General features: G+C 45.0%; 1 protein-coding gene across 3 annotated transcripts in view; it reads right to left on the reverse strand.

Moving 5' to 3' along the window:
* Positions 1–919: 919 nt before the first annotated feature.
* Ccdc91 (coiled-coil domain containing 91) overlaps positions 920–12954 on the reverse strand; it is a 157043-nt gene continuing 145008 nt past the window's right edge. For all 3 annotated transcript variants that reach the window (XM_028757602.1, XM_028757603.1, XM_028757604.1), the window contains one exon: positions 920–1927. In XM_028757602.1, coding sequence (XP_028613435.1) covers positions 1817–1927 — 111 coding nt within the window. In that variant the 3' untranslated portion in view covers positions 920–1816. The remainder of the gene's footprint in view (positions 1928–12954) is intronic.

Genomic DNA, 12954 nt, shown 5'->3' on the forward strand with positions numbered 1-12954 from the left:
TGCTTGCCACCTGAGGTGGTCTATCCCATTCTCCTGGTGCTTGCCACCTGAGCTGGTCTATCTCATTCTGCTGGTGCTTGCCACCTGAGGTGGTCTATCTCATTCTCCTGGGGCTTGCCAGTTGAGGTGAGCTAGGCTCTTTTGATAACCAAACAAAAATCACAACGCATTTCACTGGAAATATACCTTAAACATCACTCAAACCATTAGCTAGTTCAGTCTGGAGAATCCCTATACATACATCAGATTTCACACACTGACTTCCAGGCATCTTTAAGGACACCCCCATGGAAACGGCATAGCAGTAACCCCAAGCGGAGTAGCATGAGACCTGGTCAGTGTTCCTCAGTCTTCAAACGCTGACAGATCTAATTCATTCCAAGAGATTTCAGAGAACACTTGCTCTGTATAGATAGCAAAGCTGGAACCCCAATCAGAAAAAGACACAGCCTCCTGTGGTAGTTGGGTAAGGCAAACTCAAGACTAGATACTCTCCTGGTATCTCTGCTCTCTCTGGACCTCAGCAACAGTGACCTATGCCCCACACTAACCCAAGGCCAATCTGAATGACGTCAGATGGCTCCCTGACATTTAATTTGGAAAAGTGTCTCACCTTTTCCCATGTAGCAATTCAGGCTCATGGTTTGCTTACTCTGAATTTTACTTGAGTTTCTATGATAACTAAAGAATTGTAAGATCCTTGGTAAATACTGTCACTATTTAAGGGGAAATGTTCACAGAACACAACATGGTTTCAGAAAGAAGTAACATTTTTAAAGAATTAACAAACTGTTGCCTAGCATGGTGGAACATGCCTTTCTCAACACATAGGAGACAAAGGCGAGTGGATAGCTTTGATTCTGAAGCAGGACTACACAGCGAGTCCCCTGACCTCTAAAAAAAAACATGAGAATCAAGCCACTTTTTGGAGTTCCATTTATTATACTGAGAAATCCCAGAAAAATACAAAGCCCCAGGAAGCAGAAGCACTATTCATGATTTCATATTGGAGCACACTGCTCATGAATTACGAACATCCCGATTTACCCCTATGTCTGGTACTTGATTAAATAGATGTGTAGATGTCTGAGTTATGTTCTTTCCAGATATTAGATTAGGAAACAAGATCTCGAGCCTTTGAAGAATGGCAGGAAGCAAGCCTGGCCACACACCCCAGCTTACACAGGGCAGCTGCTCCAAGCCTGGCCAGCTAGTGTTGTTCATTTTTGGTAAATCTATGGAAACACGTGGGGTCACATGGGGGGAAGAGGTCAGGTTAGTCAGAACAATGACCATGCCAAATATTTCTGCCCACTCTACCTAAAATCAAGTAAATGCATGATTACACAGTGGTTGCTCCCTGCACATCACCTCGAGGTGGTCACAAGGTAATCCTTTACCAAATACAGTGTCATCAGGTCACCAGAAGCCATACAGTTTACCTGATGAACTGAGGATAACACACCACTTTTCCATGACTGGGTCATATACATTCTTCCATTGCTACTCATGATAAAACAACAGAGAATAAGTTAGATCTGTCAATGGGTCTTGTGGAAACTGCTCTGGCTCATTCTGGAACTGGAAACCACTTTCCCGGTTTAAACAGAAAACAAGAGCACTTGTCTAAGTCACAGTATTTAACTTAGAAGTCTAGTGACTGACGCAATGGCCAGGGCAAGGCAGCCCACCACGTTCCCTTTATTCGATGCCACCAGGCTCTACGGCCATTAGATCACTCAGCTGCTTCTGGGCGCAGGAGGCAAACAGCTTCAGAGTGGGCAGGCTTAATGACCAGGATGGATCAGCTGTGTCTCTATTCAATGTCAACAGGCTCCGTAGCTATTAAAGCACTCAGCTGCTTCTGGGCGCAGGAGAGGAACAGCTCCAGGCTGGACAGGCTACGCTGGCGGGTGACTTGATCAAGCTGTTGATTGTTTAGAAAGAGAGAGAAGAGAGAAGCTTCAGTTGGGAGAATGCCAATAGGGTGCCAGTGAAAGACACCAGGAGCTTTCTGGGAGAAAGGACGTGAAGCCCAGTGGGATTTCCAACTGTCTGCCTGTATAATCAAGGTTGTTCTCCTGTTATTCAGGCTGACAGGGTGACATGTACTTTCACGGCTGACTGTGGTCTGCGGTTACTGGAGAAGTCACATGTACAATATCAGAATGGTTTTTTTAGAAAATGTGAGTACAAACAAGCTGGTTCTTAAAGAACAGACCAAATATCCTCAACGATCCTATGGATACCATAGATGCACAGGACACAGAGATCAGCCAATGACATCACACTTCAATTCAGCACAGTTTTGGGGGTGAAGAGGACTGGGGGGATGGGGCTGGAGGGGCAGCTTGTCATTTAGGGTTAAGAGTGCTGCTGCTTTTGCAGAGGACTAGAGTTTGGTCCCTAGTACCCACATATAGGCTTACAACTACCTTAACTCCAGCCCCAGGGGACCTGATGCCCTCCCTGGATTCTGAAAGTTCCCCCCCTCACACGCTTCTACCACACAGACACAAACATAAGTAACAATAAAATCGATAAATATTTAAAAAATATTCGCTAATGTTGAAACCTGTGTGAGCTATTCCCCCTGCTGAAAGATTTTAAATCAAGGTTATAGTGACAAAAATGATGTTCGGCAAAGACAGTTATCTGGGTTATCTGCTGAGGATGTTCTGGACGATGAAGATGACGTTGCTTATGGCACAGAAAGGAATATGCTAACAGTGAGAAAGAAGGCTGGGCCCACAATGGGAATCTTCAACAGAGAGCTGTGGATTCCATTTTATACTATAAACCTGACTAACACCCTTCTGCATCCAAGTGAGAATTCTCTATTAAACTGCACTTCAATAATCCACTGAAACTCAGGATCATTAACCAGAACACAAGACTTTCCAGAGTATCCAAGTGTCAAATGACAAAGAATGAAATCTAACAAAACAGCTGTGTAACAGGACTGGGCTGGCTAGACAAGACTCTCTCCGATTCTGAGATTTCCATGAAAGAACAGCAGAGGTCCTGCTGGTTTTCTTCCCTCAACCTTCCTCTTCCTTTGTCACGTGATGCCTCTGGGTAGATATAAAGACAAACACCTGCTGCACTCACAGGATTATACACAGGACAACCCTTGATCCCAGGTGAGCAGACACTGTGTATCAAGAGAATGACTGCTCTTAGCTTCTAGAAACAGGTCTGGGCATGTTAGGCACTTGTCAAGCTTTATGAGGCTGACTGAATTGATCTGTGCATAAGCCTAATAAGGGCCACAGCGTCTACTGGGAATGGCTGATGTATAGTGAATCCTGAGATCGACAGGAGGTTCAGACTCATCCACAAGATGGGATGTTGCAAGGTCATTTTAATATGTGCAGGGTTCTCTCTCTCCTCTCTCTCTCCCTCCCTGGCCCCTGTCTCTCTCTTCCCCCGTCCTTCCCCTCTGTCTATTTTGTTGTTTCTGAAGCAATAAGGAAATTTAAAATCCAAGTATATTCCATTCAGATGAGAAGATGTTCATAACTATCATGGACAGAGTCAGCATGTGGAATTTCGATGTCATATAAGCTGCTCAAGTTGTAAGAGGTGTGACCAAATTGCTTTCCAGTAAGTGTACCAGGTCATCAGTGCCCAGCATGAGGGACCGTATCCCTACCCTGTTCTTTTAAGCAGCTACATAGGCCCCACTGTATATTTACAGTTTAACACATTCATTAGATATTCCAGTACGACACACAGGCTAACATATGGTGGGTTTCCTTGATTGACGATTGATATGGGAGGACCCAGATCACTGTGAGTGGTGCTACTACCTGTGAGCAGGTAGTCCTGGGCTCTGTAAGAGAGCAAGCCAGTAGGCAGCACTTCTCCATGACCTCTTCATTGGTTACTGTTCCACGTTCTTAACCTAACTTCCCTCAGTGATGGTCTAAGGAGAAGCTCTAAGCTAAAATAAATCTTTCTGTCTCCAACCTTCCTTCACTATATATTTTTAACCACAGCAACAGAAACTCTTAACAAGGACACACAGAGTCCAGTTTGTAGCAACTGCTTAGGCGGCAGATGGCTATCTGCAAGGTGACCTGTGACCTCTCTGCACATGTGCAGGTGGCACCTGGCTTAACAGTTCTCCAGTGTCCATCGCTCGTCTGACCTCGCTTGTCTCCACATGGATCACACTATCTTACTACAGCCTTACAATAAGCCAATCTATCACATGTGGTCATCTTGAAAGAGGATTAATCAGTAGGCGTGCGTAACAATTGTAACATTTAAAACAAAGAGACCAGATAGAGTCTTACGCTTTTCAGAAAGCACAAAACAGCAAAACTCAGAAGTATGTTGTTCTCAGATATAAACCCTGGCAGAGAAGCCTTCCTTCCCTTTTCAGGTGGTTTGGAGGTAGTTTCATGGGTGTTCACTTGACTCTATGTTAGCCTAAAAAAAATATCCACAGACACTATGGGTCCTGCCTGCCATCACAGCATTGGAAAGGTTGAAGCAGGGACATCAGGAATTCAATGATGGCTTCATCTCTGTAATGAGTCTGAAGTTTCTGGGGCTAGAAGACTCTGCCTCAAAAACAAAAAACAACAAAACAAGAAAGAAAAGCCTTCTAGAAAAACCTAAACCTCAACCAGGAGCTCCATTTAGGACAAAACTGATGCTCCTTCTTAGGTGTCAGATAAAAGCCAACTATCAGCATCTGAGGAGTAAGGAAACTCAGTGCTTAGACTACATCCACTAGTGCAAGCCTCCACAGCCGTGAATGTGTCCTTGTTTAGGAAAAAGGTCTTTACAGATGATAAGATGGGTTCATACAGGGTTAAGTGTGGGCCCTAAACACAATCACCAATACCTCTGCAAGAGACACCAAGACAACAGAGAGGGGCTGTCAAAGACTGGAAGCTGTCACCAGAGACTAGGGTTAGTGCTCCAGTGTCCCCTGGTGCCTGAAAGAACCAGAACCAAGCTCTGACGTCTGAGCTTCGAGCTTCATGCCTCCAGTAGTGGACGAGAATATGTCTCTTTTGTTTTAAGTCTGTTGTAAATTGATTAAATGCCTTAGACAGCTCAGGTGAGACATGACAGCTTCTCACCCTGTGTCCTATGGGGGGGAGGGGGCTCTGTGCCATGATAGCTTCTCACCCTGTGTCCTATCAGAGTCTCTGTGTCATGACAGCTTCTCATCCCGTGTCTTATGAGAATCTCTGTGCCATGACAGCTTCTCACCCTGTGTCCTATGGGGGCCTCTGTGTCATGACAGCTTTGTGCAGTGATGTATTGTATTCTGTTTTCACCAAGGGGCTTTCTGTTGCTTACGTGAAATGCACAATTCTAAACGATGCCATTGCATTTTTATTACTTTTGTATTAGCAAACAAATTCACAGGCTCCACTATCGCATTTTCAAACATAATTTGTTGACCTTCCTGTGACCTTTCTCCCTCGGCTGCCCCCAGGTTCATGTTACATGTGTTTCATTGCCCTTCCTCGTAACTTCTTCACCCTCCTCTTGTGGTCCCTGCTCTGGCTTCATGGCCTATCCCCACAGTCCCAGACACACACAGACAAATTTGAACATTAGCTGTGAGGATGAGTACATGACGGAGAAGATGTGGTGCTTTCCTTTCTCAGTCTGAGTTACTCTCCTTCTTATGATAACTTTCAGACCAACCCATTTATCCGGCAAGCTTCACTTTATGGCTGAATAAAATTCTACTGCCCATATGCACTACATTTCTTCGTTATCCATTTGTCAGCAGGTGTCTAGGCTGAATCTATTTCTCTGCTGTTGCTATGAATAGAGGGGAAACATCAGGAAACATCAAAGATTTCTGTAGGGGATACAGAGTCCTTCAGGGGTGTCCCCATGTGTGATGTAGCTAGGCCATGTGGCAGTTATTTTAAAGATTTTTTTTTTTCTGAAACCTCCACCAATCATGTGGAATGACTGAGTAGGATCTTGGGGTTTCTATTGCTATGGTGCTTACCAGGACCAAGGGCCACTTGGGGATATAAAGGGCTAATTTCATTTTCTACTTACAGATAACAGTCTATCATCAGGAAAGTCAGGGCAGGAATCTGGAAGCAGGAACTAAAGCAGAGGCCGGGGAGGAGACCTGCTTAATGGCCTGTTGCTCATGGTTTGCTCAGCCTCTTGGTCTAATGCCCTTCTACAGTCATAAAACAAGAAAACATCCCACGGGCTTACCCAGAGGCCAATCTGGTGGGAACATTTTCTCAGCTGAGAGTCCCCCTTCTCAGATGCCTAGCTTGTGTCAAGCTGACTAGAAACACAGGCACAGGTAATAGTTCGCTGACTTTTTAAACTTTATAATCATGGGTATATAAAACAAAATTTGAAATATATCCTACCATCTTATTTCTTCTAGATGTTTATCTCGACCTTAATCAAACAAACTGCAAGCACATGGGGGACAGCGGTCGAGTGCTCCAGTGCTTATACAGTAATGGTGAGACTGCTCAGTCTGACTTTCCCACACCACAGCGTGGAGCATAGAGGCTTTGAGTAGTTAAGGGTCTAGCCTTCCATTCTAGATCGCCCTCTGTACTAAAAAGGCAGCAACCTAGTTCTTAAGAGCATATTTAAATGCATCGGAGTTTGGCTGCTGTGTTTGAAGGAGAGTTGTCCATGTTTGTTTCTGATAAGGTAAGTTCTGCAGATGCTCATTCCTAAAGTACCTGCTCTATGCCCACAGGGACATGGGAAAGCTCTGATGACAGTAAACACCCTATCCTGACTTAAGACCACTGCCAACTTCCAGATGAAGTGCACACACACACACACACACACACACACACACACATATTAAACACGCACATACACACATCGAAAACATGCACATACACACAAGATCCTGGACTTTTTCTGAGACAGCCATCAGATTCTTCTGCGGTGGTTTGCACTGTGGTGTTTGGACGCTTCTGGATGAATACTGTTACCTTTCCTGTGCCCTGTTTCATCAAACTGTGCCTACTCAGCAGAGCTGAAGAACAATCACAGTGGCCTGTCTGTGTCAGTGACCTGTCTGGTTGCTTTACCACAGGCTCTCTGGTATTACACTATTATGCACATGCCTGCTGCAAGGAGTTTTTCTATTATAAAGACTTTCCTATTTTTAGATAAGTAAGTCTGATGTGAGAGTCTACACTGTATAAAAAGCTAAAGGTCAGACGCAGAGTCCCTCTCTTGGGACACATCTGTGGCATTATCATAACCATGTTGACAGAGATGTTCTGGATCAACTTCAGGGAAATTAGTGTCACATAAAATAAATGTTTAGAATAAATCAGACTTGAAAGATTCAGCAGTCTGGGCAGTGGTTTGACCTGAGGCAATGTCATTTGACTTAACCTTGAACTTGAGAGCTTGTGGGTCTGGCCTCTTCATCAGAACATCCACAGTCCACATCTACACCCCACGATGGCCGCCAGCTCAGAGTATGTCTCCAATGCATCCCAGAAGTCACCACAAAAAGAAGTCGTGCAACTTTCTCATGTTCCAGATGGACTACAGATGCTTGTCGGGAATAAATGAAAGGCGGGTACAGAGTCTAAAACTCACGAGCCACAACTGAAGGCCTGTTGCTGTGTTTTAAGATGTCTTATGGTAAGAACTTCTCTGTTCTTGAACCGTCTTAAGTAAGTTCTTTTACGTAAGCAGCTCTGCCCTCTCATCTCAAACTACCGCAGAGCCCACGGGGAATGTAAGCACTCACTTCTGTTCTTCACTAAAGCAATGGTACGCACACACCTCAGTACATGATCCCACTCAACTTCACAGGCTCAGCAGCAGTGCTTGGTCAGGAAAGAGCACCCTGCAGCAGACATGGAGTTGGCGACTTCCTGTGCTGGTCAGGAGCATGCCTCCTGAGGAGAGGCTCAGGACACCAGGAGAGACCTGGTTCCAGCAGTCCTAGATCTGCCAATGGCAATTTCAACACAACCAGAAAATATGTCCATGGATTTAGAGTTTACAGAGATGGAAAGCTAACTACTGCTTCCCAGAGCATCTCTGGCTCAATAATCTGGATGCTGTCAGTTGGGATGTTTGAGGAACTGATCCCTTGAGGCTGGACACTGATTTCCAGACTGAGAAGCTCCACGGCTTCCCTGCATGTCTGAGGAGGGAACACTGCTTCCTAGGGTGCCTCTGTCTTGTGAGCCTGCCCCTAAGTCATGATTTTATTCTCCTGGCAACTATGTGTGGGGGGCAATCAAGGCTTTGAAAGGTTATGACTTGCCCAAGTGGAAGAGCGGGCGGACTTAACACCAGGTGTGTGTATGATACCCAAGCCTATCCTTCAAACTCAGCACATACGGCCTTCTCAGATAAGAGCTTCAGTTATGACTGCGGGCCTTGGCACAGAGTCTATTTTGCTATAAATACACAGGGGATCTTTATGTTTCATTACCCAAGTACAAAAGCCTGTCAAGGTGCCAAAAACCTGGCAGAGGCAGCCATCAAACAATGCCATCTTCGTCCCTCCACAGAGATTCAATAAGTTTCAGAAATTAACACACAAACGGATCCCTGAAAACACACCAAAATAATTTAAAGGAAATTCAGCTTACTAAATACACCATGAAAAGAAACATCTCCTTCAATAACCTGGAAACGTCAGCAGCTATATAGAAAAAGTGTAAAACTCCCTCCTGTTCCTAATGAAACAAAGGCTTTCAATCTGACTGACACGGTGTGGCACTAAGCACACCTCACAGTGCACAGCCATCTTAAGCATGGGTAACCTTTGCTCACTCACTTTTGCATTTCCAACTGGTAAAGTAGCCAGTCAGCCCAAGACCAGTGTGTGCTGGGGTGCATACGTGGTTAGGGATTCTCATGACTTAGTGCCCCAAACTGAACTCACGCCATTTCATTAGAGCACCATTTAATTGAATGGAAGTTACTGAGAATGTATCTTTTCCCTTTGAATCCTTCTCTATCTTCATAAAATTTATACTGTATACATGATCATGGAAATCTGATCACTGTAAACTGTACCAACTGCATGGCACATTTTAAACAGACTTATGCTCTCAAGGGAATGTGGGGAGGAAGCACCTTCCCTGTTGTCCCTTCTCAGAATCACTGATGGAGGAAGCAATAAGCCCCTCCCTTCCCGTACAAACGAAGGAGGTTTTGCTTTCACTCCGAGCTAAACTCAGAAGATTCTGAAAAAGTAGGAATAAAAACAGAGACAGAACCTAGTCAGACAGGGTTTATGGTGACATGTGCTTGGCAGCAGCTGTCATCCCCTTCACCTACAGGTAGAAATCTGGGGACAGTGCACACGCCTTTGGGTCACTGTTGGTCACTGTGCTTTCTATGCTGTGATAAACACCATGGCCAAAAGCAGCCTGTGGAGAAAAGGGCTTGTCACAACTTACAGCTGCATTCTACCATGAAGGTGAGTCAGGGAAGGAACTCAAGGCAGGGAAGCTAGAGCCAGAACTGAAGCAGAGGCCGTAAAGGAGTGCTGCTTACTGGCTTGCTCCTCATGGCTTGCTCAGCCTGCTTTCTTATACAATCCGGGCCCACTTGCCCAGGGGCAGCACCCTCCACAGTAAACTGGGCCTTCCTAAAATCGTTAATAAAGAAAATGCCCTCAAAGACTTACCTATAGCAAATCTAATGAACACGCCTTCTCAACTCAGGCTCCTTCTCCCAGATAACTCTAGCTTGTGTCAAGTGGAAAAAAACCAACCACAGCCACATGGTTTCTGGGGTTGGCGGAAGGTAAGGAAAAGCCACTGGGATGGAGCTCCAAGAGAGAGCCTTATAGGGGACAGGCTTCTGTCCGTCCCATTCATGTGCTTGTGTTTTTTATCACCCTACTTCAAAAATGTACCTCTGGAGAATGAACTGGAAATGTTGCATGAATGATGCAGTTAGGTGCTATGATTCAGTGAGTACATAGACAGGGTGCCAATCAACACAGGTATCAAGTCCCAAGGACCCTGACTACAGAGAGCACCTAGACCCAAGCACCCTTGCCAGAGAGAGCACCTAGACCAAAGCACCCTGGCCAGAGAAAGCACTCAAACCCAAACACCCTGGCCAGAGAGAACACCTAGACCCAAGCACCCTGCCAAGCAGCCTGGCTAGATAAGAGTACCTAGTCCTAGTGGCTCTAAGCTCTCAGACTCTACTCGGCCCCTGTGATCCTCTGGACTTCAGACTTCCGGAAGTCCTTACATTGCTGCTGATTTAGCCTTTATAATGAGAGAAATTTAAATGTGCTATGATAAAGAAGCCCGTTCCCAGACATGAAAGCTGGTTTTACTTTTAAAAAGATTTTAATCATGGGTCTGTTTGAGTATTTCTTGTGTATGTGTGTGTGTACGCGTGCACGTGTGTGCAGTTAAGAGCATCTGTGAGCCACCTGGTGAGGACCCTCATGGCAGACTAGCAGGTGACTGTGCAGTCTGAGCCACCTCACCAACCTTGAAAGCTCAGCTTTTAGGTCACGAACAAGAATGTGTGAAGAGGCTCAACATGTTAAACGGACAAGACTGGAGTTTTCGCTGAACTGGAAATTTTAACTTAAGGGTTGAACAAACAATCATTGGAAGGGGAGAGGGAGAGGGGAGGGGGAGGGGGAGGGAGAGGGGAGGGGGAGGGAGAGGGAGGGAGAGGGAGCGGGAGAGGGAGGGAGGGAGAGAAGGGAGAGGGGAGAAGAAGGACATCAAGGAAGAAATGATGCATTTTAGTCTCCTAATGTCCATTACATTACAAAGCAGATTTAGCAATGGGGGGATAGAGTTTATGAATCCATGATAAGCCTGGCACAGAAGCGCCCATGTGTGCTTGTTCCTTCTAGTTTAGTCATTTTCTTGTCAACTAAGTAATTTTGATCTACTGACTTGATTTCTATTCATTCCAAACAAGCTAGAAAGAGTAGTCCTAAGAACAAAGCAAACAAAACCAGCCTGTTCCTCATTACGGCATTCTCTGCTGATAAGACTTCCCACTTCCTTCTTAGTATTTATAGGTTAATTATATATATATATATATATGTATATGTATATGTATATGTATATGTATATGTATATGTATATGTATATGTATATATATACATGTATATATGTATATATATGGTTATATATGTTAATTATTAATATTTATTGGCAAAGTTACTTAAACTTCTCATGTAACCAATCTGTCCCAACACTCTTGTACGTCGGTGCTGGGAGGTAGAATTAGCAAGGGGCAGGAATACTCTTCCAACAACTTAAGTGCACACTCGGGGAAGTGAGTGTGAAGTGGGCTTAGCCTCAGGTCACCAGAGTGCATCAGTACGTACAAGTTCATTCTCTAAGGACCCAGTTAATCAAGGCAACAGAGCAAAAATGGGAAAACTCTCTTCCTGTCTTAATGTACGTACATGACATGGGGCAGGGACTGGAAAGGAACATAGCAAGTCACCTGTAGACCCTGGCCTCACAGAGGTCCCATTACAGTCACTTCTCTCAGTGACCTGTCCATCTTTACCATACAGCTGTCACTGTGCTTGGATGCAGACTAAAGATAGCTTTGGCAATACATGTCCAGATTCTTTCTAATGAAAGGCATAAAGTCCTTGAGAAATGCCAATATACAGAAAGGGCCATATAAAAGTAAAATCTGTTCAAAGTACACATGGCAAGCTGCCAGTCTGACCTTACGGTCCCTGAGCAGCTGGAAATCCTATCGACTCCCTTATGAAGATCTAGCATAAGAGGCTCTAACAAGTTCCCATTTCACAGTTCTTTATTTCTTCAAAGAAAGCACAAAAGTGTATCTGCAGAGGGCATGTTTCAGAATTCAAACCTTACAAATACGTAGTCTTTGGGTGGTGGAAAGGGGCTTAGATAGAGTGTCTAGTCCACTCAGTTGGGTTAGGTATAAAAGAAATGGGAAAAGGCAAGGGTAATGTCTGGAGAGGAAAACTGCTACCGTGCCTCAGTGCTCATGAGGGGGAGCGCTTGCTACCACACTTTCTTCAAATGTAGGATGAAAGGCAGGGTGACTAAAGTCCAGCAGTTCATAGTTTAGTTTGAAAGGCACCAGTATGGTGTTCATTCTTCCAGGAGTCCTGATATAGGAGGAGACACATTTGGGGCTTGCTCAGGAGATGGGCGTGGCTTCCAAGAGTGTTAAGAATAGTTTCTGCATTTATCCTGCTAAGAGGAAATGAAATCACAAGCGGAAAGGTGTCAGACCGGCTACATGCTAGAAGCACCAAGGTGACAGAAAGGCTACATCCCAGAAGCTCCAGGGTGACAGACCAGCGACATGCCAGAGGCACCGGCAGCTGGATGGCACTTCTGTACTTGCAGGACTGACTCTGTATCACTGTCTCAAGATCACGCCACAAGGCTTCCTGCATAAACAACACCAGTGACCTGCCACAGTTGTTTATTTAAAACTCTTCACAAAGGCTGTACAACCTCAGTACCCAGCTTCGTGGGCTGTTTCAGTGGAAGGTACCTGTAATCCTAGCACCTGGGAGGCTGGAGCAGGGGGATTAGTTAAGCCCAAGGCCAGCCTAGGCTACAGAGTAAAAGCCTATCTCAAAAGTCAAAGCAAAACAGAACAGAGTCCTTGTCTGGGAACCAGCAGAGTCTGGCCTCATACTAACAGTGGTGGGAAGTGATCTTTCTAAAGGACTCATTAAGTTCTGTAAAATGAATGCATAATACAGCAAAACACTATCTGCACCCCAAATACATGATGATATGAAGGCCTTGGTAAGATTACTCATCAATTTCTGCTGCCCTTCCAGAGGACCAGAATTCACTTCCCAGCATCCACATATCCACATGGTGGCTCACAACATCCTGTAATTTCAGTTCCAGGGGAATCCAATGTCCTCTTTTGGTCTCTGTGGACACTGTAAGTAACACACACACACACACACACACACACACACACACACACACACACACA

This window comes from Grammomys surdaster, unplaced genomic scaffold (assembly GCF_004785775.1).
Source record: "Grammomys surdaster isolate TR1022 unplaced genomic scaffold, NIH_TR_1.0 126176, whole genome shotgun sequence".
Classification (NCBI taxonomy): domain Eukaryota; kingdom Metazoa; phylum Chordata; class Mammalia; order Rodentia; family Muridae; genus Grammomys; species Grammomys surdaster.